This window comes from Pteropus medius, unplaced genomic scaffold (genome assembly GCF_902729225.1).
Source record: "Pteropus medius unplaced genomic scaffold, Ma_sr-lr_union100, whole genome shotgun sequence".
Taxonomy (NCBI): Eukaryota; Metazoa; Chordata; class Mammalia; order Chiroptera; family Pteropodidae; genus Pteropus; species Pteropus medius.
In genome coordinates, this window is record NW_024354911.1 from 2,087,324 (window position 1) to 2,112,910 (window position 25,587).

The 25,587-nt window shown below is 52.6% G+C and overlaps 1 protein-coding gene across 1 annotated transcript in view; it reads left to right on the plus strand.

Moving 5' to 3' along the window:
- Positions 1 to 6,348: 6,348 nt before the first annotated feature.
- CSPG4 (chondroitin sulfate proteoglycan 4) overlaps positions 6,349 to 25,587 on the plus strand; it is a 35,895-nt gene continuing 16,656 nt past the window's right edge. Inside the window, exon 1 of the mRNA XM_039856414.1 lies at positions 6,349 to 6,592. Within this exon, the coding sequence (XP_039712348.1) occupies positions 6,505 to 6,592 (88 nt within the window). The 5' untranslated portion in view covers positions 6,349 to 6,504. The remainder of the gene's footprint in view (positions 6,593 to 25,587) is intronic.

Below are 25,587 nucleotides of genomic sequence, written 5' to 3' on the forward strand. Positions count from 1 at the left end.
TGTCCCTATGCCCCTTCACAAGGTTTCTTTCTGGCTCTTCTTCCTCAACCTGATCTTTCAATGTTGGCACATGCTTATTAGCTGCAAAGAGGAAAACTATAACTTTACAGGAAGAGTCCTGGCAGGCACCACCTCAACCAAGCGATGTAAGTTAACATCATCCACAATGGGCCAGAGAGGTGTTGTGTACCTCTTGAAAGGGTGTACTGAGAAGGACACAGCATCTTTCTGGTGCATTCCCACCAAAGATACATAACCTGAATCTAATTATCAAAGAACAAGACAAACTCAAATCAAGATTCACTTTACAAAATAACTGGTCTGTACTTGACAAAAGTAGAAATGTCATGAAAGACAAACACTGGCCAACTTTTTCAGATTAATAGAAACTCAAGGGATAGGACAACTAAATGCAACATAAGAGCCAGAATTTTCCTTTGCTATCAAGGACATTATTGGGAGAATTGGCAAAACTCGGGGGAAGTCTGTGGCCTGTTAAAAGCATTGTACCAATGTTAGCTTCCTGATTTTGATCACTATACTCTAATTAAGAAAGAGAAGACGCTCATTCTTAGGAAATACACACTGAAGTAGTTAAGGATAAAATAATGTTATGTCTGCAACTTACTCTCAAATAGATCAGGAAAAATATACATATGTACATAGAAAAGAATTTAAAATGTGGTAAAATATTAACATTTAAGAAATCTAGGTGAAAGGTACATGGGAAATATTTGTAATGGTCTTGCTACTTTTCTATAAGTCTGAAATTATGTCCAAAAAGAGTTAAGAGAAAAAACGGTGTGTCAAAGTTCAGTCCTGGGCCTTCCTCTCATTTTCCACCACCTTCCTCTCATCTGAGCAGTCTCATCTCTTGTTTCAATCCCATTATCTGTACCGCAACAATTCCCAGATATATGCCTCTGGTCCAGACCTTCTTAGGTACTTTAGACCCACATATCCAACAGCCTGCACAGTGTCACTGGGGTTTGCCACAAGCATCACAAAATCAACATGCCCAAAATCAACACGCCCTGCCTCCCATTCACCTCAACGAAAGATACCACTGTCCATCCAAGTGCTTGTCCTAGACATCTCCCTTGTCCTTACTCCTCAGGATTTCTGTCATTTACTCTTGTGTCTCCAGCCCCCAATGTAGTGCCTGACATATGATAAATGCTTGAGAAATATTTGTTGAATGAATGAATGAATGAATGAATGATTGAACAAGTCAATCCATTGATTGATCAAGGAAACATCACTCCTCCTCAAAGGAGCAGAGTCCTACTTTCTGAGTCACAGACACATTCCCAGTCTGGCTCACTGGACTACCAATTAGCGTTGTACGGGTTTGTATCAGTTATTTACTGCTGTGTAATACATTGCCCTCAGAACGACTATTTCTGTGGGTCAAGAGTTTAGAAGTGGCTTAGCTGGATTTTTCTAACTCCAGGTTTCTCAGTAAGTGACAGTCATCTGAAAGTTTGATCGGGGCTGGCAGATCCATTTTCAAGATGGCTCACTCACATAAATGGTGAATTGGTGTTGGCTGTTGGTAAGAGGCCTCAGTTCCTCTCCACTTGGGCCCTCCACAGGCTGCTTAACTGTCCTCAAGTCATGCTGGCTGGCTTTTCCCAGAGCAAGCAATCAGAAGAGAGCAAGGCAGAAGGTGCCACATCTTATGATCTTGCCTTAGAAGTCACACTCCATCATTTCTGTAATGCCTTACAGGTCAGCCCCATTCAGTGTGGAAGGTGACTACACGAGGGTATGAATGCCAGAAGATGAGGACCACTGAGAGCTAGCTATCTTGGAGGTTGGCTACCACAAGTTTTTCACGACACAGGGACACTTAGTCATGGGGCTGAAATCCAAGCTAAATGTACCCACTAAGCCCCACGCAGGCTGAAGACAGCTGACTCCAGCTGGCTCTTGGTTGTCAGTCTTGCCTCTCCTTCAAGGGATTCCTGGGAGTTGTGCAAAGAACAAGACCTTGGCATCAACACTTCCCATCATCATGACCACCAGGCACTGCCTTTCGCAGTTTATAAAACCCCAACACCTCTGTTGGAGAGCATCATCGAAGTGCCCATGGTGGTTCTATAGTTTACAGATGAGGGGAATGGTGCAGGGAAGTGAAGTGACTCACCCAAGGTGACATAGAACCAGACTTCTGGCTCCTAACCCCACATTCTTTCCACTGCCTTGCCCAGCTGCCAGGTCAGCCACATCTCCTAACACCCATTGAAGCCTCATTCCCAGCCCTGAGCAGGTATTTCTCATCCTTCTTTTAGGAGATCCACCTTAGTCCCCAAAGGTACCTGCCCTAAGCAAGTATGTGCACAGATTTCCCATCCAAGCAAGAACTGTTCACTTCTCCAGAAGGGTGTCTCTGCAGGCATCTTTTCATCCACTAAGAGGGCACAGCAGGGGTTAACAGTATGAACCAATATTTAGAAATAGCAAAACCCCAGGGGCAGCCAGCTGTGGCCAGCTGGTCACAGCCACTGAAGCCACAAGACTTTGTGGATGTGGTATGGAAGATAAGTATCTGCTCCTGGGAACAGAGGCTCTGAGAGGGTCCTCCCAGCCCCACCCAATCTCCCCAGTAGTGCTTGGGCATGACTCAGATCCTTCCCCTCACCAGGGCAAAGCCCTGCCACCGGCCTCTGGTCCGCAGCCGGCTCCCTAGGGCAGCAAATATAATTTTTCAGCTCCTGAATTGTGTAATTGTTGGGAATAGCTATCCCGCCCCTCCTGTGCTTGGCTGCCTGCACTTGGAGGAGCTCTATCACTGCCTCCAGCCAGGAGCAGGGGCAAGACTACTCCTAGCAGAAGCCCAGGTCAGAGGCCCAGGCCTGGGGCCCACTGCCATGGCGCTCCTGCTCATTAGACTGTAGGGCCACAGAATTAGAGCCAAAAGCCTGTGTCCCCTTGCACTGTAGTAGCCTGAGTTCTGTGTTCTTCATGGCGGAAGGCCAATTCCCTGAGCTCAGGACCTACGCAGTTGGAGCACACCCCAGCTCAGGTACCACCACCCCATCTAGAGCACAAGTACCCGTCATTTACCAGCAAGCTAGCTTTGGCCACAGGCTCCTTGGGTGGGGCCCAGGCGGTCAGTGTGCAAAACAGAGAGGCACTCAGAGTGCCAGGTCCTGGCCAAGGGCAGCACCAAACCACAGCCACTGCCAGAGCCGGCACTCTTAGTCTCAGAAGCATTGAGAGTAAGAGAGGGTGACCAGTAGGGCCTGGCCAATATGCTTGTCTGAACTTTGCGGCAGGGAAGAGGGTGATGCTGGGCTCTCTGTTGTTTGTTCTCCCAGACAGTTCTCTTGGGGAAACTGAGGCAGTACATAACACATGTCATTTAGCTTCAGAAAATTTGGAATTCTCCTCCGCCCCTGGGTATTGGCATCCTGCTTCGTTCTTTGAGTGTGTTCTGAGTCTCCTTCTCCCCCTGCCCCATGGGCACTGTCCTGTGCTTTGCTGGAAAGGAGTCAGTCAAGGAGGAAGGGGAGGCCCTGACTCACTTCCTGACCCAGCGAGGCTCTAGGAGTATACAGATGTCACTACTCCAGGAAGTCTATGGAAAGGGAGGTCAGTGATGGGAAGGAAGACTGGGAGGGCTTCCTAGAGGAAGGTGAGATGTGGCCAGGAAGGCAGGGACAGGCAGGGATGGTCACCTAAGACACCTGGCCAACCCAAAAAAGAAAAAGTCATGGCAAAAGTCAGAAGCAGAGGGAGAGGGCCTGAGGATGCCAAGAAGGTCCTGGTCAGCTCTACTCAGAACTGGAATTTCAGGGCCTCAGCGGGCATGCTGAGGAGGCTGAAGAGGAGACCGTAGGAGGCAGTCAGGGATCAGTTCCAAAGCAACACGGGTCCTCAGCTTTGTCAGTCTGCCTGGCATGATGCCTCTCAGCACCTGTCTGAGGTTCAAGTGCTGGGCTACAGGCTGAACGAAGGCCAGGCCTGTGTGTGCTGGAGCCCTAGCACCACTTTACCACTAGAGCCTCGGTTTTCTCATCAGTGAAAAAGGAACACTACCTCCTGACACACACACTTCCCAGGGTTGTCAAGAGACCAGGTGAATGTTTTATAAACTGGGAGGCCCAGCAGAGAAGCAAGCATGGGTTATTATTGCTGTACTGGTTGCCATTATTTTTCCAAGCCTGTTTCTCTCCTCAGCTAGCAACAAAGCAATCAAGGCTTTGAACTAATCCTGGCTCTACTCTCAGCTGTGGGCAGGAACTCTGGCTGGAGGCTCCACAGAGAGTGGACTCCTGATGTGTAAATCTGTATGGGCGGAGACTGGGCAAAAGGGAGAAAAAGGGGAGGGAGAAAGATAGGCAGATGGGGTGGGTGGAAATCTCCCCCAAGTTTTTGATTCATAAAGAAGCAAAGGCCTTCTCCTCTCATCTTTTTTCATTTCTAAAATAAAAGCTCTTTTCCTCCAAATGTAGCCTTTCCTGCAACGGCCCCGCTTCCTGCCCCAGGCTCACACTTGGCCAATAATTAGCCCCTAACAAGGACCGGGTGCCTTGCTGACTTGGGAAGAAGGAAAAACTAGGGACAAGTTGTGGAATCAATGGCTTTATTGCCACTGAAACCCACTGAGCACTGCCCTGCCCCAGGCCTTCTAGTGTGAACAGGATGGAAGTTCTTCGGTTTGTCAAAATTCCCACAGAACAGCAGTAACTAGCTTCTTAGTAAACTTCCCAAATGCATTTATTGAGTACTTACTATATACAGCTTCTAAAGGGGACCATTCAGCCCTCAAAGGGCTTTCCTTCAAGAAAGGTGATGAGTGTGAAGAGGTATGCAACTGGAGACATGGGGAGGATGTGCAGCAGGACAACAGAAAAGGAGGAGAAAAGACAAGCATTTATTGAGCACCTGCTGTATGCCATTACCTGGGCTAGGCACTTGAGAGACATCAGAGCATTTAATCTTCACAAACTCAATTTTAGGAATTAGGAAACTGAGTCACAGAAAGGTAAAGCAACTTGCTCAAAGTTAGACAGCTAAGTAGGAAAGCTGGGATTTGAACTCAGGGCCTGGGTTTAAGACCAGTGTTCACAATCACCTCACAGACCTGACACCATCACACTGTGCAGTAGTGGTAGGAGCACTGGGCTTAGGGTAAAAGACTAGGCTCCACTTCTTAGCAGCTGTGTAGACTTGCTCAAGTCCCTTAAGCTCTCTCAGCCTGTTTCTTCACCTGTAAAAGGGAGCTCGATTTTGTTGCAAACAGTGAAATACTGTATACATGATGGGAATGTCACTGTTCAAGGGGAGAGGCTGGGGAGAGAGTGCTTGGCTGGATTGAGTTGGGGGTGGGCTGAAACAGGGAGGTGTGACAGAGGAATTCTGATGGGCAAAGGGCGGGGAAAGCACTCCGGGGGTGCTCTTCCACTCATTCACTAAACACAAAATCAGAAGCCAGGCAACACTGATGCTGGGGCTAGCAGAGAGCAGGCAGTGCCTCTAGGCCCTAGAAGCTCTGCAATAATATTGCCTTTTCTCCTCCTGTTTGGGACAAGGATGATGTTGTTGCCTGGTATGGAGCCAAGAGGAACAGGGCCCCAGCCTGAAGCTGTTAGGTAGGAACTAAATCCAGGGCCAGATTTCCAGGAGGCAGACCCAGGAAGTTGAAACACCCAAATTCAGGAGTCGGGATGCCTGGAGTCCTGGTCCCAAATGGTCAGGTACCTACTCTCAACCTGGGGGCTCTTGAAAGAACCACTTCCAACTCTGAGTTTCCTGCTTCATGAAAAGTAGGAAGGGGTGGTTCTATACGACTTGCAGGATTATTTTGAGGCAAATGATACCATGGAGTTGAGGATCCCTCCTGCCTTGTGAGAGAGTCTGGAACATCTCTCCCGTACAGACTGGGATACTGAGGCCCTGCCAGGCAGAGAAGTTAAAGGTTGTAATGCCAGTGGGCACAAAGCCAATGTAGAACCTTTGGTTGGTGCCTCTCAGACCAAATGGAGTCCTGAGGAGACTTCAGAGGCAAAAAGACCCCAAAACAGCCTGTGGGCTGGGAGTATCTGTCCTTCCTCCTGGGCCTGGTGTGAGGAACCCCCACCAACCTTTGCAAGGAGAAAGGGAAAGAAGTGAGCGGGCTAGCCCAGCCCTTTCTTTTCCTAGAGGAAGTCTCCAGAAGACCCGAGTCAGAGCTCAGGGGGTCTGGGCTACTCTGGAACTTTGTCCCAAATCTCCAGGGTGGGGCCTGGGTCTGTCGTGGGTGTAAGGGTCAGACATGAAGACGAGCAGCTGGCATGGGCCCTTTAAGAGGTTAGGGGTGGAGAGGGGGAGCAGACTGGGAGCCTCTGCCTGAAAACTGAGCGCGGGTAGGCGCCAGCCCCGCCCCTGAAGTTAAGTAGGCGGCGGGCGCCCCGGAGCCCAGCGCGCGCCAGAAGAGCTGAGTTCTCTCAACTCGCGACTTTGGCGTACAGATTCGGGATCCCGCTCCACTCCTCTCAAGTCCTGGAGCTCGCGGCGATGCACTCCGGCCTGCGGCCCCGGCCCCCAGCCCCAGTCCTGGCTCTGGCTTTGACTTTGGCTATGTTGGTGGAACCAACATTTGCAGGTGAGTAAAGGGCCTGAGACCTCGATCCAGACTGGTGGGAGCTGTGAGGGGTTCTTTAGGTAAAGAAAAGAGACAAGAGGGCCCAGAAGTGGCCCCCAGACCAAGAGAGACAAGGAGTCTGTCCTGCCACTCCAGACTGGTGTCTCTGGAAGTTCAACCAGGGGTAGATGCTGCACCCCCAGCGATAGCTCTCCGTCTTGGGGTTACATGGGCTCTGGTTGCCTGAGCTTGGCTCCAGGATGGGATTGCCTAGGGCGTGGCTCTACACAGGATTGTCCTCTATACCCAGTGGGTCTGCCCCAGTACAACCTGGGCTCCCTGCGCTCAGCAGGCTTTCTGTGACCTCTTAGGGTGCCCCAAGGATACCCACTGACAGCAAGAAACGTGTACCCCAGCCTCAGCCACCAAGGCCTGGAATTGGGAGTGCTACGAAGCTCAAAATGGGGGGAGCCACCCTGCCCCACCCTGTGCTGAGGGGTTAAGGCACATGCACCTCAGCCTCCACCTCCTCCAGCCTCCTCTGACTTCCTTCGGCAGCCTCCCAGTTCTGCTCCTGCTCCTACGCCCCTGGTCCCCAGGTGCGTTTTCTGTCTGGCCTCTTCACCAGCACCTTCCTCCTGCCCTCTTCCTCTCCTCCTGTCTTTTCTCTCCTCTCTCCTCACTGAGAAGGCCTAGAGGCAGGGCTTGTGTCTCTTTCATATCCTGTGCCCTCAGCAGGGGCTTCTCCCTCAGACAGCTTTGGGCAACCCCTGCCACACCTTCCTGTCCCAGGCATTGGTGGTTGACCCCAGCAGAGACTGAATGCCAGTTTGCAATCTGAGAGGTACTCGGATGTCTCCCTTCTTTGTCAGGATGCCAGAAATCCCACCATTGTAGTATTCTTCCTTTGGTTAAGGTACAGTCTAGTTATGCCATGAGAACTGTGGCCTCGGGGCCCATCAGTCATTTCTACCCATGTATGAATCAGTGCTTCAGCCTACAGCTTTCGGGACCATTCCCAAGAACAATTTTGAGCAGAGGAAGGGCCCGAGTCTCCCTTCCAAGGGCCCAGGCCACACCCTTCTCCCCATCAGATGAAGAAGCCAGTGCTAATCACGAGGTACCCAGAAGAGAAATGAATCAGGGAAGAATCCCCCCCACACACAGACACACACATATGCACTGGCATGAGTCAGAGCTGAATCCCCAGGGACCCTGCTCCCATCCCCAGGAACCCCATTCTCCAAGATCTCAGGACCTGGATAGTGGGCTGGGCCTCTAGAGAGTTGAGAAGAGGGCATCTGAGGTGACTGGGGAGGCCCACTCATCTGTCCCCCAGCCTCCAGCCAAGAGGAAGTTTCCAGCAACCCCACCTCCTTGGGCTTCAACTTCAGGCCCCTCTGAAAACCTCCTCAGCATCAACAATGTGCAGACATCGTGCTGGGCAATGAGGAGTGCACAGAAAAGCATGGGCTAAACTTGGACTCATTCCAGAGGCAGAAAAACAAATTAAAACTCAAACAGCAATTCCTGTCATGTCTACAAAGATCTAGATGAAGTGTATGGAGAAGAGAAATTCAGAGGCAAACTGGGTGGGTTAGAGGGTGATGCAGGAACCAAGTCCTGAAGGATGGGAAAGGGTTAGCAGTCCAGGCAGGGGCTCGTGGAGCAAAGGCCGTGCAAGGGGAACAAGCAGAGGGATGTTAAGATAGGAAGGCCAGCAGCCTGGCTGCAAGGCACATTTTGAGCAAAGCCAGGAAGGGTCATTGCACCAAGGCACAGAAACCTTAAATGACAAAATGCAGCCCATTGCCTACACTCTGTTGGCAATGGGGAGCCAAAAAAGATTTTAGAGAGGAGAGTGGCATGGTACCAATGGGGCTTTATAACGTTAAGCTGATCCCTGCCTTAGGGAAGGATTTGGAAATGGGGAGGGAATGGCTGAGCTGATCCTCTTCCCCTCCCAGGTAGCGCTTCCCTCCAAAAATCCATCTCTGTCACCATGCCTGGCTTAGCTCCCTGTCCTGATCTCTGCAATAGGGGCAGCCCCTACCTGAGAAAGCCATCACTCCCACTTCTCCTGGACACCCTGACCCCAAAGGCCCTCAAAGTCTAGGTAGAGAGTGAGACATGCCAGGCTGCTCTCCCTGCACTTGTCAGCATTGCAGTGCATCCAGGTCAGGGGACCTGAGAGTCAAGCACCCTTGAAAACCACCTGGACCAACCTTGGTCCAATTGTACAGACAGACTGAGGACCCAGGGTGGAAGCAAAGTGCTCTAAGTCCCACAGAAAAACTCAGCTGCCCAGGAAGAGCTCCTGGTCCTATTTCGAGGGAGTTCCCGGCTTGTGTGGGCTTGGGCCACTGTGACAGTGTGATTGATAAGTGTGGTGTTCAGCTCCTTCTGAGCACTGTGGGAGGCCCTCAGCAGAGCAACAGGCATTGAGGAGATTGGGCTTGAGCTGATGTGGAGATGGCAAAATCGGGAGATCAGAGAACACAAAGCATGTAGTGCCAGTGACTCCTGCATCTCTTCCCTGGCCTGGCATAGCTGATTTTGAAAGGCAAGAGGTGAGGGGCTGAAGTGGGACTCTGGCAAGGAGCACTTGGCAGGAAGTGTTCCTGTGTAACCTAGATAGGGGCTCTGAACTAATGGGGAGGGGATCAGATACAAGGAATTGAACCAGGGCATACTCTGGTGGATGATCTTGAGAGGACTAGTGATGCTGGAGACAGCTCCCGAGCCAATCACATGTTACCCTGGGCCTCTGAGGCAGGGCAGGGGCCAGGGCCCTTGTCCCAGCCCCAAACACCGCCCCCCTCCACCCGCTGAGACTCTGGAAAACCTGTTCCAGAACTAAGTATAACTTAGCTCCACTCCCAATGTTCCCCTGCCAACCTGGGCAAGACAAGAAGAGCCTTTCAGTGCAGTCTCCTGGGGGACCCAGGAGGGGGCCACACTAGGTGGGCCAGGTGGGGCTGGCATTGGCTAGGAGGGGAGTAGGGCATGTGGGGAGTTCTCAGAGGAAGTATATATGCTCCATCTGGGAACTGGGCGTGCTGCCAAAGACAGGGCAGGCAGGGGAGAGGGAGTTGGAAATAGCTCTGACATACACTCTCACTAGTGCACACAGATGTGGACTCGCACATGAGTATACGCAACCACATACACAGCCAGCCACACTCACAGACCTGGGTGGATAGCTGGGGCCAGGATCCCAGGGTGGCTGCTTCCTCCCTACCTAGAAATCCAAGCCCCGTATTTCAGAGACCCGGGACTGGGTTGGGTGTTGCCTAGGGGGAAGGAGGTAGGAACATGGCAGGGGTGCTATGCTGAGCTGTGGCTCCTATTTGGTGCCAGGAACAAATGAATAAGGGGGCCTTTAGGTCCAGGACTTGATCCTGCTCCCTCTGCTACTTTACTGCCTGTCCCCCAACTCCTGGCCCCATCTAGCTCCCCTTTTGCTTCCAACATGTCCACTGCCCCAGCATATGTCCAGTTCTTTAGAGTCTTCTAGAGTTAGGCTCCTTCTCCAGGTGCAGGCGTAGGCTGTGTTTCCAAAGTACTGTATTACCATTATTGCTGAATGTGTGGGAGCAATTTTTGAATGAACTGAATTGGTATGAATAATTTTGTACTTGGATTGTCTCTGGGATAGGGGCTCCTAGCTCCCTCTGATTCTCAGGAGGATCTGTAACTCCACAAACAGGGGAGAGGATGGAGCTATCTAACAAGGGCACCTAACTCTAGCAACCTCATGTGGGGGCACTAAGCATGTTGCTATTCAGACTCACAGCCCTGAACTCAAGAGACATTCTCATTTCATAGTTGAGGAAACCGAGGCTCAGAGAACAGGAGGGACTGGCCTCAGGTCACTCTTTGGGCACACAGGCCATGGTGTTCCCACTCACCCCACAAACAGCTGGCTTTCCCAGATCAGACCAGCTGGGCAGCCATTCACCTTGGGCTCAGGCCCCTGGCAGGGGAGAGAGAAAGGTCTTCAGGTAAGAGACAACTTCCTAAGGCCCCCAGAACTCCCCCTACCTGTCTAGCACCACCCTCTCCAAACTCTCCCCACCTTCTCACAGCATAAGCAAATCCTCTGCAAGAAAGCCCCACTCCTCCAACATCTGGGATGCCAAATGAAACACACTTATCTCAGATGTAGAGTAACGGCTCTGAGGCTGTCGGCAGGGTGGCTTGGCGGCATGGTTCACCAATGTTCTGGACAGTGCCTATCCTGTTGACCATTCCTTCCTCTTGTTCAGTTCCTACCCACACCCTGCCAGCTCCCAGCCTTCAGAGGAGCTGATTCTGCCAGGCCTCCCAACCATCGCTCACGCTAAACCATTTCAGTGTGTGTCTTTCTTGTGGCTTAACTGTCACGGTGGGTCAGCAAGACTGCCTCACCTCCCAGAACTTACTTCAGACTCCCCATGCCCCATGGTCCTTAGGGAAACCAGGGCCCAGAGAGGGGTAGCTATTTTCTCAGTCACAGAGCAAGTCTTTAGCAAGGTGGGGGTTGGGCCTCTCTGCTCTTTGTTCCCATACCCTGGTTTGGGTGTGACCTTGCCTGCAGGACCAGCAGCTCCCCAAGGGCGAACTTCCCATCTGCCTTTCTTAGGGGTCTCCACAAGCTTGCTGCACACAGGACTGGGCCCACAAAGGAGCATTGAGATTACTGAGCCAAACAGGGGTTTCAGACTGTGCCTGAGGTGCTCTAGGTATTTACGTTCCCATATCTGGGAATATGAGATGCTTGTCCCACCCCGATTCATACATAGCAGCTCCATGAACATGTTTATAGACTGGGGTTTTGTTTTTGATAAAGTGTTCTGTGGCTAAAAAAAAAAAGAAAGAAAGAAAAAAAGAAAGACTTAAAAACCAATGAATTGCTTTGAGTTAAAACATACTAAGAGCAGGAGAGATTCAGGTCAGATACAAGGAAGAACTTCCTAACTTTCAGAGAATCCAAATCATAGTCGATACCAAGTATCCCTTGAAGTTGTCCATCTCCAGGTGAAGCAAAGTCTGGGGGCCTGAAGGCAGGGAACAGAACACAATCCCAGCTTCATCCCAGCCAGGCCTGGGGCCTGGCCTCTCCTGCCCCAGCATCCCACTCCTGCCCCTCTTGGAACCAAATGAAACATACCTAAGTATCCAGGTAGGTAAGAGCCACATGGTACCACCTGCCTATAGGCCCAGAGGCACTATGACTATGCTGGGCCCTCTTCCCCCCAATATATCAGCCTCCACATTCAAGGTGGTCTTGTGTCCCACAGTCTGGCTGATGAACTAGGCCATCAGATAATAATCCACAGCCCCTGGCACCCTTCCACCTTTGCCCAACCCGTTCCCTGCAATTGGTTTTCCCTTTTTCTCCCCATCCTTCGAGGTTCACCTCCAGCACCACCACCCCTGGGAGCCTTTCCAACCATTGATTTCTGAGGCCCACAGCCTGGTCTGCCGCCCTCCTGGGGCCCTGCCGTCCATTTCTGTGGCGTTATGGGCCTTTCTTCCCCCTACCTTCACCAGGCCTCTGCCCCCTGGTCCATGACCTCCATCAGTGCAATGCCCAGTAGGAGTGCATGTGAGTGCATACATGTGTGTATGCACACACACACATACACACACACACACACACACACACACACACACACACACGCACACACACACACACACACAACATACTCAGCAGCCTGGCTCAGGATCCAGCAAAGAGACTGTCCAGCCTTGGAGCCAGAGGTCCGGGGGAAACCCCCAACTCAGGATACACAGCTCCCAGCTCCACCGCTAAAGCAGGGCCTCTGGTCTGGGCCAGTCTCCTCTCTGGGGACACAGATGGGGCTGGGGAGAGGAGGCCAGCTTCCGTTCCCACCTAAGAGCAGCCCCTCCCACGCCCACATTTCAGGAGGGGGCAGCTATAAATATCAGTGGGCCCAGGATGCTGATTCCCACGACAGTGACCCCTCCCTGCCCCCTTTCCTTATGTACAGTGGCTAGGGCTAGGCAGGCTTCAGGCCCAAACACACACTTGCGCGCACACACAAACACACAGACAAACACACACACGCACACATACTTCCCACTGGATCAAGGAAGGAACAAATTCCCCTTTTGGGGCATCTTAAAGCAGCCAGCTAGAAATGAGCTCTCCTTCCACCCTCAGTTCTGACTCAGGCCCCACCTCTCCCAACTGTGAGTCTTCAGCTCTGGGAAACTCTGCAGGGCTAGGGTAGGCAAGAGGCCAGGCACATAACGGAAAAAAACACAATGTTAGAGAGTTTAGGATCTAATTTCAGCCCTACCACTGGATGCATGACCTTGGGCAAATGACTTGGGCTCTCTGAGCCTCAGTTTTCTCCTCTCTAAAATGGAGATAGATAGATAGATAGATAGATAGATAGATAAAGTGAGGATAAATAATTTCTACCTCCTGTGCTCTGAGGATTAAAGCCCTTCGCCTGGAGTAAATGCTCAGTAAGTGCCTGTTCCCAAGGCTGCTGTCACTATTATCGCCATCTCCTTCTGGAGTCGGGGCAGCCCAAGCAAGATTGGGGCTCCTGCTTAGGAATCTTCAAGCAAGGATTCAAGGCAAGGGATTGGATGAGGTGGCCCTGTGAGAAGATCTGTGTGGGACAAAGTGACGTGGAAAATGAGGGGTGGGCTCCTAAGGGAGCTATTAGCTGCTGCCAGCCTGCCCAGGACCCTTTAGAAAGGTGGTGGGGGGAGAGGGGAGTCTGCATCTGATTGACCCACTGGGCTGAGGCCCACACACCCCTTCCACTGTGAGAAGAAGCAGGACAATTTCTCCCCGCCCCGCCCCACTCCGCCCCAAAGCCTAATACGCCCTTGGATGGAGATCATTGAGCCAGAGTGCAATATAATCAATGTATACTGAACAGATGACCAAATGAAACCTGTCAGACCTGTCCAGAGAGCAGATGGGTAGGAATAAAGAGAAGAAGCAGACACCAGGACCTCCTGCAAGATGGGAAACCTAGATGCCTGTCGTCCCTCTCTGTCTGTCTGCCCCTCGGGGTGCTGTGCTGGAGGTAGGGCCAGAAGACCAGGACCATGAGATGGCTCAACTGCCGGAATTCCCATGGGGCTGTTACCAGCACTCATTAAACAGTGGCAGCTGCATCATGAAGAGCAGAACCCAGACTTAGGGTGTGGGGGACCCTCTCTGCCCTGGGCTGCTTGGAGCCATGAGGGCGTTGGTGATAAGTCCCTATATGTGTAAGATCAGAATTGGTGGAGGTGAGGGGAAGTGAGACTCAGGAAAAAAGCAACCAGGGGGAGTGCCAACCAGAGGGACACTCTAGATAAGAGACTGGCCAAGTCAAGATCCCTGTGTGTGGGCATCCTCTGCATTCATCCCCGTAGAGATAACTCTTCTCAACAGAGCTTTGGGCAGAGCCCAGCCAGCTCCCCAGATGTGTACTAATAGAATCCAGGTGCCAGCCTCTGGCTGAGTCCTCATATCTGGGCAGCTGGTGCCCACACACTTCCAGCTACCACTGTGGAGCCCATTTGAGCCCCTCCAGGGGCAGTTACAGTCATTTCTCCTTATCCTCAGGGGATATGTTCTAAGAACCCCAGTGGATGCCTGAAACCACAGATAGTAAGGAACCCTATATATACTATGTTCTTTCCTATAGAGGCACACTTTGTTTTATTGTGCTTCACGGATAATGCAGGGTTTTTTGCAAATTGAAGGTTTGTGGCAACCATGTGTCAAACAAATCTTTCAGTGCTATTTTCATATTATGGATAGCATTTTTTAGCAATAACGTATTTTTTAATTATGATATGTACATTGTTTTTTGGACATAATGCTATTACACACTTAATAGACTGCAGATAGTGTAAACATAACTTATATATACTGGGAAATGAAAAATGTGTATGACTTGCTTTATTGCAATACTCGCTTCATTGTGGTGATATGGAACCAAACCTGAAATATCCTCAAGGCATGCTTGTACATACATTCCTTTTCACTGAAAGGAAGTACTTTACTCCTCTTTGGCATATCCAAATTGCCAGCATCACGACTCTTGCAGTTTGGGACCATTATTAAGTATATAAGGGTGACTTGAACACAAGCACTGCGATACTACAACAATCTGATCACTGAGTCACTAAGTGTGGACGTGCTGGATAAAGGGATGATTCATCATGCTACTCAGAATGGCGCACAATTTAAAACATGAATTATTTCTGGAATTTCCATTTAATATTTTCGAACCATGGTTGACCATAGGTAACTGAAGCCACAAAAGGCAAAACTACAGATAAGGAAGGACTTCTGTACTCAAATGGGGGCCTGTCCCTCCAACTGTTGACAGCCCTGGGGCAGGGGAGATGTAGGGACCTGAGCCAGCTGTGTAGCCCTTGTGTGGCCTTGGACAAACCTCTGTCCCTCTCTGGGCATCTGGGTAGGATTTTCGGTCTCCAAGGTCAGCTCTAAAGTTCTGAGCTCAAGCTTCTTGAGAACAGGACAGGGGACTCTGCTTCTGTCCAGAGAGAGCCAGATGCTTGTCCTGGGCCACACAGCAAGGCAGGCTGGGCCAAGATGGGATTCAAAGATGGGGCCCAGCCTGCCAGAGCTCCCTGGCATGGGGAAACCGCTTTTCTCTGTGGCATGGAGCCATGGGGCATTCCCAGAATGAGCGCAGCAGCTCCTCTCCATCCCAGATCCCATCTTCCACCCACTGGCCCTAGCCGCGCCCTGCCAAAAATAAACTCAGACCACCCCATCTTGTACCAGCTAGACCCACCCAGCCTCTCCAGAGCCAATTGAGTCACCGTTCAGAGCTGCTCCTTTTTTTAACTGTCTGAGTCACCAGTTGTGGCTGTGGCTCCGTGACACATGCCCCAGGCTGCAGCCCCCAACAGCCCAATGAAGGAAAGGGTCTGAAAAGAGGCTAGCTGCAGGTGTGAGCTCAGGCCAGAGCCTCAGCTTGTAACCTCTCCAGGCCTGGGTAACTTATCGTCTAGCAAACTAGAGCCCAGACCTGTCCCCAGTGGTCCTGGCACTACTCTGCCCCATCTGCCCAGGACAGTCCTTCAGGAATCTTGGTGACAAAGCCTACCTGTGTCAGCTCTGCCCCCACAGTATTTCTTTGCCTCCAAATAAGTCTGGGCCTTCCACCCTGAGATTGCCAGGAATAGAAGGTCTCCAGGTTGTGAGCCCTGGAGGGTAGGAGTGGTAATGGCCTGGTTTTCTGAGGTGAAGACCACAGAGATACCTAATTCCTGTCCTTCCTCACTAGATCCAACTCAAACTCTGACCGCTCTGCCCAGAGTACCAGGAAGACTTTCTATGGGACAGAAGCCCCCACTTCAAATCTTCCCTTGCTTTCTCTATGTCCCTTTCTACTCATAGAGTCAACTGGGCTGCAGATGTCTTCCCCCAACCCTCTCTCTCTCTTTCTTTCTCTCTCTCTCGCTCTGTCTCTGTTGGCCCCATCTCTCTGGCTCTGCTCTATTTTCCTTCCTTTACTCAGTCCTGGTGGCAGTCTGAAGTGCTCCCTCTGCAGCCAGTACCTCACCCTCCACAGGTCCTTCTCTGCCTTCCCAATAGACATGACACACTTCACCTCCACCCATTCCCACAACGGACTCTGGGACCCAGGGAAAAAGTTTCCATTCCCCTCACCAGGTCCCCTCCTTCCCCTGTCCCAAAGCACAGCTACATCCTGTCCCAGGGAATGTCAAGATCCCACAGGCACTTCCTTGGCGGCTGAGAAAGGGGGGCAGGGGCCTAGGAGGCCCCACTCCCTAGCCCCTGCGGAGCCTGCACAGCTTCAAACCCCATCCATCTTCTGTCTGTGACTATGGCCTCCAGCTATAAATAGGGGCTCTGATTCTATTTTCTTTAAAAACAAGCACCAGACTCTGTCACCACAGGCCCAGAAAAGCACACCCTGGCTGGGGCAGTCCTCATCATGCCCTGGCCATTATATCCAGCCCCCTGTCTCTGTGCACTGGGGCCCTGGAGGGCAGAGGGGGACTGAAAAGAAACTTGAAGTTGAGACAAGGTTGGGAGAGCTGGTGCACCCACGGCCAGCAGTCAACTAAAGAATATGGCTGCTCCTCTCTTCCTATTGGGCCCCTCCTTCTGTTCTTCTTATCTTCCTTTCCCAAGCAGCCAGCATCCCCAAGACTCAGGGTGTTAATGGAGAGAGGTGACAGTGACACAACTCTCCAAGCTACAGTTGAGTGTCTTTGCGCCCCCAATGCAGAGGAGCTTTGGGCTGTGGGGCAGAGTAGAGGAGACTTCTTTCCTGAAGGAGCATGAGAGCATTTCATAGGCTGAGAGGAAAGAAGAGCTTGCCAGGTAGCAGCAGACCCTGAGCAGACGCTGGGAGTAGGTACCTGCCACATGTGGATGGAAAACAATCCGAGGTCTGTTGAGGGCAGCACACGACATATTCAAGGGAGGTGCACAGGATAGCCTGTGTGGGCAGGGGCAAGGTCACCCAGCACCTTGTATCAGTGCCATGCTAGGGGTTGGGACTTGACTGTGAGGCAATGGGGAGCCATCGAAGGCTTCCAGACCAGGGAGGATGGTGAAATAACTTTTATTTTAAGTTAACTGTGGCTACTATTAGCAAAATGAGGCAGGAAATTCATTAAGCCAGGCAAGGGATGGTGGCCATCTGCCTTGTGGGATGGCACAGAAGTGCAAGAGGGAGAGATGAATTTGAAAGAGAATTTAGGGGCAGGATGGGTGGAACATGGGGTGGGAGGAGGGAGAATGTCCAAAATGACTTTCAGATTTCTGCCCAGCAGTGAGTGGGTGGTGGAGACTTCACTGGATGGGGAGAGATGACACTGACTGGCTTGAGATGGATGGGCTTCGGTTTGGGGGTTCCTAACAGTGTTCTTGGTGTAGATGTCTAGGGAGCATTGACAGGTGGGCCCAGAGCCCTGGAGAGTTGGTACCAGAGACAGAGATGTGGGTACCAAGCAAAGAGGCAATGCCTGAGCCAGGGAAGAGAGATGGACTAGGGAGTGAGACAGGGTGGGCACAACTTGGCAGTGCTAACGGCCGAGGGGAACCACAGGTTGGTGGGGTGCTGGGCAGGAACCTATGCCAAGAGGAGTTGGGATTGTCGGGGGGCAGGGGGTTGTGGAGCTCAGTATGGAGATCTCTGGGGCACCTGGTTAGCACAGAGGCTACTAACAAGGACACGGGGGTTGCCTGATCCACCCTCCTAGGTCACACCCTCCTGCCAGTACACGACCAGGGAGGGAACTTGCTACTCTGCTTGTGTGCTGTCAGATCGGCCAATAGAAAATCCCTCATATGAGCCAAATGTCACCTCCATTTAATCTTTGTATTCCCTTAGATGCTGATACTTCCTCCATCAGTACATGCATATGGTCCTCCTAGACGACCGATGCCCTAAGCACAGGACACAGGCCCTGGGCCCTGTCTTCAAGAGCTTCTAGTATGGCCAAAACTGTGGCCCCTTAGGCCAAAGGTGGCTCTGTTGTACCCACTATAGTGACCACACCTCTCCACCAGCCACTTCCTGCTGGGCCAGGTGGGGCTGAGCTGGCCTGGGGCCAGATGTGTGTCAGTCTCCCTATCCAGGTCCCCTTTCACAGATGGAAGAACTGAGGCCAGAGTGAGTACAGCAGCACTTGGCTTTGAGTGTAGTACTTGTGTGACGGAGGGTGGCGGGGGGAGATCCCTGACCCAAGCCTCTGCTGCTCCCAGTCTCCTGGACATGCAACATCTGTTTGTGGGATTATCCCACCCCTTCCCTCTATTTCGGATGGGAAAACTGAGGCAGAGATAGCAGTGATTCTCCTAGGCACGCAGCCTATTGAGCACAAGCTGGGCCAAATTGGTCTAGGCCTCTGTCCAGACCAACATTTATGGCTTCTACTGTCCCCATCCCTGTCTGTCTCCAAGCCCAGTCTGCCAGGCTCAAGGAAGCCCTCAGACACCCCCCCAACAGCCTGCCCTCAGCGGTTTCTCATCCCAGCGCACAGAGGGGAGACTCGAGATGAGCAGCAGGCTTCCAGCTCTGAATTCTGCCCTGGAGGGGCTGGCCTATCAGCCACTTCGAGGCAGGCTTCTCATCCTGGGTGGAGACCACACCTCCTGCCTCTCCAGCCTCTTCCCTAACCTCTAAGACCCCAAAGGACATGGCCAGCACTTATCACTGGTTTCTGGAACGTGCCATCCTCAGCCACTCCTGAAGATCCCTCCCTGAGCCACCAGCCCCAGAACCAGACCCCATTCAGCCACGCTGGGAGAGGCCAGCTGCCAAACCACCCATGGAAAGCAAGTGTTTGCCCTTCCTTCCTCACTCCCTCCCCCTCCCACCCCTCCAACCCTGAAAGAGGAAGCCCCTAAGACAAGAAAGGAAAAACTCTGTCTTCCCCAGGCAGGGGTCCAGCTCTCACACCCAAGCAGATGCTCCGCTTCTGCTTCTGAGTCACATGCAGCAGCCACCATCCTTCTGTGTGCACACCCCTCCCTCATACCCATAGTGCCAGGCTCAGGAGCCACACCCACAGGGGCTTCAATCCCACTCTGCCACTGCTCATCGTGAGGCCCTAGCACAGGTGACTGCCCTCCTTGCCTCAGTTTTCCCACCTGTAAAATGGGAGCTATGTCACAAGAATCCTGCCGGGGGTTGGGAGTTAGGTAGGCCCCATGCCAGACACAGTCTCTCACTCTGTTTCTTCCCTCCAGAACCCCTACCTCGGCCTCATCCACTGAGATGAGGGTCCCACATTCCCTCCAGGGCCAGGAAGCCAGGGGAATGGGGATGTGGAAGAGGGCCTAAAAATCCTCCCTCTATAAGGAGGAAAATTACAAGGCAAGAAAAAGCCTCTCAGAAGGGCTCCAAGCCACAGAAGCCCCACCCCTCCACGCCTTGGGTCTAGGGAGCAGCAAGGCTTCCACAAAGTCTCCACTGTGGGCCCTGCTTCCTCCCGCCCAGCTTCCAGCCTGGGTGGACTCTAAGCTACTTCTTCCAGCAAAACCTCTCATTTTCCCTCCACTTCCTCTGTGCCTCACATGGCCCCAGGGTCGGGACACATGGCCGGGAGCCCAGGGCACCAGCCCTTCCCCATCAGCATCTATGGACCAAGCTCAGCATCTCTTACCCCACTGATTCCCCACTTCCTCTCCAGGGGAACCCACCTTCCAGAGGGGGTTCTTAAATTGGACATATTCCCCAGTGTATGCCCCTCGTGTGGGTGGCCTCCAGACATTTGGTTAGAGGACCAGTAGCTAAGGCCAGTAACCAGGGTCAGGACTCAGCCAATAGCTAAGGAAGCTGTTGTCCTGCCCTGGCCTCCTTAACCTGGTAACCAAACACGAGGTCAAGTACCCTGAGAGTGGCTCTTGTGGCTCAAAAGTTCTCCAAGAGAGGAGGAACTGGGCCATCTTGATCCCAGCTGAGGTCTCTAGTATTGAGACATGGAAGTGGTGGTCTGTCAGTGAGTGCAAGGGCCTGACGTTCCTACACCCTGGGACAAGCACCCTGTCTCCCGAGAGGGACAGCTGCTGTTTCAAGTTCCCTGTGACTTTAAACTAACCTAAAGTTGTTCCTCTGGCTGCTGCTTGCAGGGCAGCAGAGGAGCATGGAAGCAGCAGCCCTGAGTTATGGACTCGATCTGGAATCAGGGACATAGATAGTGAGCGCTGCCAGTCTGCAGGTGGGTGAGCATCTCCCAGGCAGCCAGCCCTGGCAGGTGGTGAGCCATCTAGCCTTGGCTCTTGAGACTCCAGTATCACCCCTGCAGGCAGGTTACATTGTCCCTTTAGTCCAGCCTGAAGTCTGTCCCTGTAACCTTGCCCCATGTTACTTTTGAAGGTAACAGGCATGGGGGAAAGTGAAAGTGTGGGAGGGCTGAGCCTTGGGGGGTGGGGCTATGGGACATGCTGACAGAGGAGCTGATACCTAAATAGACATAGTAACAGCTTCTCCCTTGCCCAGGAGCCCAGGGAGAGCTGGGGAAGGTTATGGTCTGGTGTCCAGAGCCAGACTCGGTGTACCGTACCATATCCTCCATTGCCACGCACTCACTCCTACTGGCCACCACTGTTCATCGGTGCAGGGGTCTGCAGTGCTCTATGAGACTGAATTCTCATATCAGCATATTTGCTCTTCCAGTTCTGCAGTGGGAGGGAGCATCATAGCGTGCATTAGCCCCACTGGGTTCGAAATCAGAGGGAACTTTCCACCCTACCCCAGACTCCTCAGAGGTTCCCTGGCTTGGGGCCAGAGCACTAGAAATCTGGCCTGAGGTTCAGAGGACCTGGTGACCTCAAGGAGGGCCCAGCTGCAGGGGAAGGGCATCTGGCCCATTCCTGCTCACATGCAGGGCCACCCACACACATACCAATGAGAGAAAACAGACGGTTCTTCTTTCCTGCCTCAGCCCTCCCAGAACACTCGACCCCACAGCCCCTCAGACTCATTTGGGGGGACTCTCCCAGTTTTACCCCTGCCTGCCCTGGATCTGGAACCAGGATTGGTGCCAAACTCCAAGTGGCTATGGCGAAGGAGGCCAGCTTCCTTCCCAGAGCAGGAGCTCCTCCCCACCCAACTGGTGGCGGGATGCCCCGCTCCTCACCTTCCTCACTCCTGTCCACAGCAGCAGGCTCACTGCCAACATCCTGCCTTCTCTATCTCTCTTGGGTTTTTCCTCCCCATCTTCTTCCTCAGGCCTAGGTCTAAATCCCTGAGTTCAGTCTTCATGGAAGAGAAGGGTCTCATTTTCTATTCTCAATTTTAATATCTTTCTCAGGTTTTCTGTCTCTCCCAAAAGATAGTTCTCTTTCTCCATCCCCATCTTTCTGGTGTTGTATTTGTGAATGAATGAATGAATGAATGAACGAATGAACGAATGAATGAATGAATGAATATGGTTCTGTCTTCTCTCCCCATCCATCTCTCAGCTCCTACTCTATCTTGGTACCACTGGGTGTACCTTCCCAACATACACATGTCCAGGTCTCTCACAGCCTACTCTTGACTATGGGCCCAGTCACTCCCCACCAGCCATCCTACCCAGCAGCTCTGGGCTCCCAAACTTTCTCCCTTATAAAGTCAGACAGCAGCAGACACCCAGGAATGCTGCTGCTGCCCATGACGCATACTGGCTCTAGGGATGCCTGGCTGCCTGGCTGCCCCAGGCGACCAGGAATGTGGCAAGAACGGGCAAACAAGGATCGATTGCCAGGGAGTGGGGTGGGGGTGCCCTGGAGGGTGGAGCTCAGACAGGTGGCAGGGCCCCGACTGCAGGCTTTCTGCTTCTGTCAAATTGCTTCTCCTCCGGGGCTTCAGCTTTTCTGACTGAGACATGGAAGCCAAGTCCCCTATTACAGGCGGGGCTGCAGAGAACTTCGATGTTGTGGAACGCATCACCCTTGGAGTGGGAGCCCAAGGCTGAGGAGGCCAGAGGCCCTAGGCCAGGCTCTCTAGACTGTTCTAGGGCAAGGGTGCTCCCAGTTACAGACAAGGTGGTGCAAAGGGAAGAGGGGAGGCAAAAACAAAGATAGGGAAAGATGAGGAAAAGCAGAGGCAGACACAGGCAGCAGGATGGCTAAATGCCCAAGACAGAGACAAGGAAAGATGAGACAAAGCCAAGGATAAAGACAATCTGGTTAGCCCCAGGGGTCCTTAGGGCACAGAAGAATCAGGGTTTGCTGCAGGCCCCCAGACTGGAAAGGCACCCATGCTTGAGACCTACCCCTGGCCAGCCTGGAGTGAGTTGGAGAGCCTGATGGGCAGAGATACTCCTCACATAGTGACCCCTTGTCCCAAGAGCCTGTTGACCGGCAGAGACTTGAGCATCACGATGGGAGTAAGCCTCATGTTTTGGGTCCCCTCAGGAGCAAGGACCAGGTCCCCATTCATAAATATCCTAGGAATGCCCCAGCGAACCAAGAGATGACCATATAACCTGTACCCTGCCAGAGAATAGCTTGCTAAGGGCCTTTGGCCCAGACTTCACCACCCCATGTGAGAAGGGGCTTGTTAGAGAAGGACACAGGCTCTTTCCGTGCTCCCAGCCCTCGTCTCAGCAAGAGGGATGGAGCCACCCAGCATTGGGCCCAGACAGCAACACCCTGTTCATGGGCAGGAAGGGTGGGACGCTGTGGGCCTTCTCCACCTTCAGCAAACCTTTTGGATGGATGGGCGCCGGGCAGGAGGGGTGGGAACCCTCCAGGAACACAGGGCCCCTTTCATGGAGCCAGGCCCAGCCAAGTCATGGCGGGCGGGCACCAAGGGGCAGGACAGGCCTGGGCATAATCACTGCTCTGTCCCGGCAGCTCCTGGCCCACACACATGCACATACACAAACACACAGCCTTAGGCAAACCTAAAACACACCCCCAGCAGCCACCCACACACTTGCACACACAGGCAAATACACATCTGCATAGCCTTGGACACTCACCATGTACTCTCTTCCAGGCAGAGACCCCATGTATGTGGAACTCTTCCTATTCCTCCATTTGTCCCCCAGACTCTTTGGGGTATCCTGATCTCCCCATGCCAAAGGTTTGGCACCACCCAGGCAGCCTACAACATGAACCCTCTGCACACTTATGTTAGAGAGCAGACCTCCAGACCGGGAAGGGACCTCCGGGACTAATGCCCACAGACAAGAAGAGGAAGGATTGGAAAGGAAGGCTCATTTTACAGAATAGTAACCTGGAGGCCAGCACTGAGCCCTTCTCCACCTGCTGCAAGCCTAAGCTGGTGTTTTGATGAATCACGGGTCTTCTTGACCCAAGAGAGCCAAGGGCCGGTGTCCAGGCAGTGCTAATGCCTCCTCTCCTCCTCCACCATCTGGCAACCCATCAGGCCACTAAGCCCAGCTTGGTCCATGCTACCTTTCTCTCTACTTCTCTGTCTTCAACTTTCCAGAGCCTATATATCCCTGCCAGTCTCTCACTTGTCCTTGCTACCCTCTGAGACTGCCCAATCTCCTCCCATTCTGCTCTTCTACACCACCTTACCTCCTCCAGGAAGCCCTCAGGGATTGACTCTTAGGTCATTACTTTTTTATCCAGCACCCCCATCCATTAGAAGTCCCTCTCCAACTGGCCATCCCCACCCAGGACAGGGATTATGGGTTCTTGCAATTGCGGACTATCAGAGACGATAAAAGGGACAGAAGGAGACCGGGAAGGTTGTGGGATGAGGGGAGTGGCGCTGTCAGACTTTCCAAAATCCTGGCCAGTAAGGCCTCAGAGGCCTCTTTTGGGGCAGGGAGGAGGGGGGTTGCCTGGCCTGTGTACTCCCAGCAGCACAAGACTGCTTGTGTGAGTCCTTCCTGGCCTGGCCCCACCGGAAACAGCAGGGCCCAGCCCCTCAATGAGCCCATTCAAACCCCAGACCTCTGGAAAGAACCTCTACTTCCTGCTTCCCTCCCACTCTGGCCTAGAGAACCAAACAGGCTGCTGCTCTCCCCTGCTAGAGAGCCCTGGAGGCAGGTGGCTCAGTGGTTAGAGCCAGCCGTCTACTTCAGTAAAAAGGAGTATGGGTGGGCGTGGAGGCTCACTAGCACACGGGGGAGGGAGATGGGCCCTCTCCCTGTAAATGTTCAGCAACAGGCTCTCTAGAAGAGAGGGAGCCCTGATTTGTAGTATTGGCCTCTTTCCATGGTATAAATATTCTCACTGGTCAACATCACCTGGCTTACAAAATCCCTGAAAATTTAACAATCACCTCTTGCCAGCTGCTAGGAGCTCTAGCCCACCACAGTGGTGCCTTCATTCTGCAGGGACCACATGCCCCCACCCTCTGTGCTTCGGCTGCCCTGAGTGTAGTCCGCTGTGTTTTGTTCTTAAGAGTCAGTGTCCTTGCAGATAAGTCACCCCGTAAGTGCCCGCCACCTACCAGTCCTCTGGTCTGTCCCTTACCGGCACCAAGGTCTGCTGGGCCTGCTGGTCCATGCCCGCCCAGACGGTTTTGCAAGTCTTGTTTGATTCCTTTAGCTTCCCAGACAAGGTTCTGGTGTTGCCAGCAAGTGCTGGCAAAAGAAGATAATTAGAGGGGATTTCAGCTCAGCCCAAGGGGAAGAGCATTATCTTTCTTGGACATCCCTTGGGTGGTGCTGGCTGCCCTTAGGGCATACATGCCTCAGACTCCTCCAGTGGCTACTTCCTTAGGTGCATGTCAGCTGGCTTAGACTGGCCGGGGACCAACAGCGTTGTGGCCAGTGCCTGATCATCCCTGTCGAGGCTATCAGCCTTTATTCACTTACTCAGGGTTTAAGAGAATCCCAACAGGGATGAATCATCTTTTTAACCCATTCCTCTCTGCAACCCCCAGCCTTGGATGCCTGAGGGACAGAATCAAAGTTATACTAGGCCCTAATCTCCACAAAGGAATGGACCAGAAATTGTGGCAGCAGGTTGGAGGTCAAGAAAGGCTAATTTTGAGAAACTGTCTAGAAAGAGGTAGACACTTAAAAAGAGAAAGTGCCCTGAGCAGTGAGTACTAACCCTAGGAAATCCCTACTGCCCTGAGAGGCCTGCTGGCCTGCCCAGCAAACCCTCAGCCCCTCCCAGGTCTTGTCTTCAGCCTCAGACCCAGGTTTGGAGAACTCTGCTGTTGTCATCCCCGAATCCATGGCCAGGGTCCAGATCTGACCATTCACCAGGGGCCATTATAGCTCTACAGCAGGATGCAATATGGAGTGATGGGGGAAGCGTTGGCCCGTTTGGGGTCCAGCACTGCACATGGTCTCTATCGGGCCTCAGGACCTTTGCTCCTCATTATACTCAGGCTTACAAAGGCACCTGGGAGCATGGCCAAAGAGAAAAGCAGGGATGGGTGCTGACAGCACCACCACCAGGCCCCAGCCATGGCCCCAGTCAACCCACAGAGGTGGGGCATGGCATGGAAATTATTGCCAAGAAGCCAAAGCATAAGGGCACTTAGGAGGTTATTTGGGGTAAAGGTTATTCTCCTGGAAGTCCATCCTGGGGTTTGCCACCACCAGGCATGAGATCACAC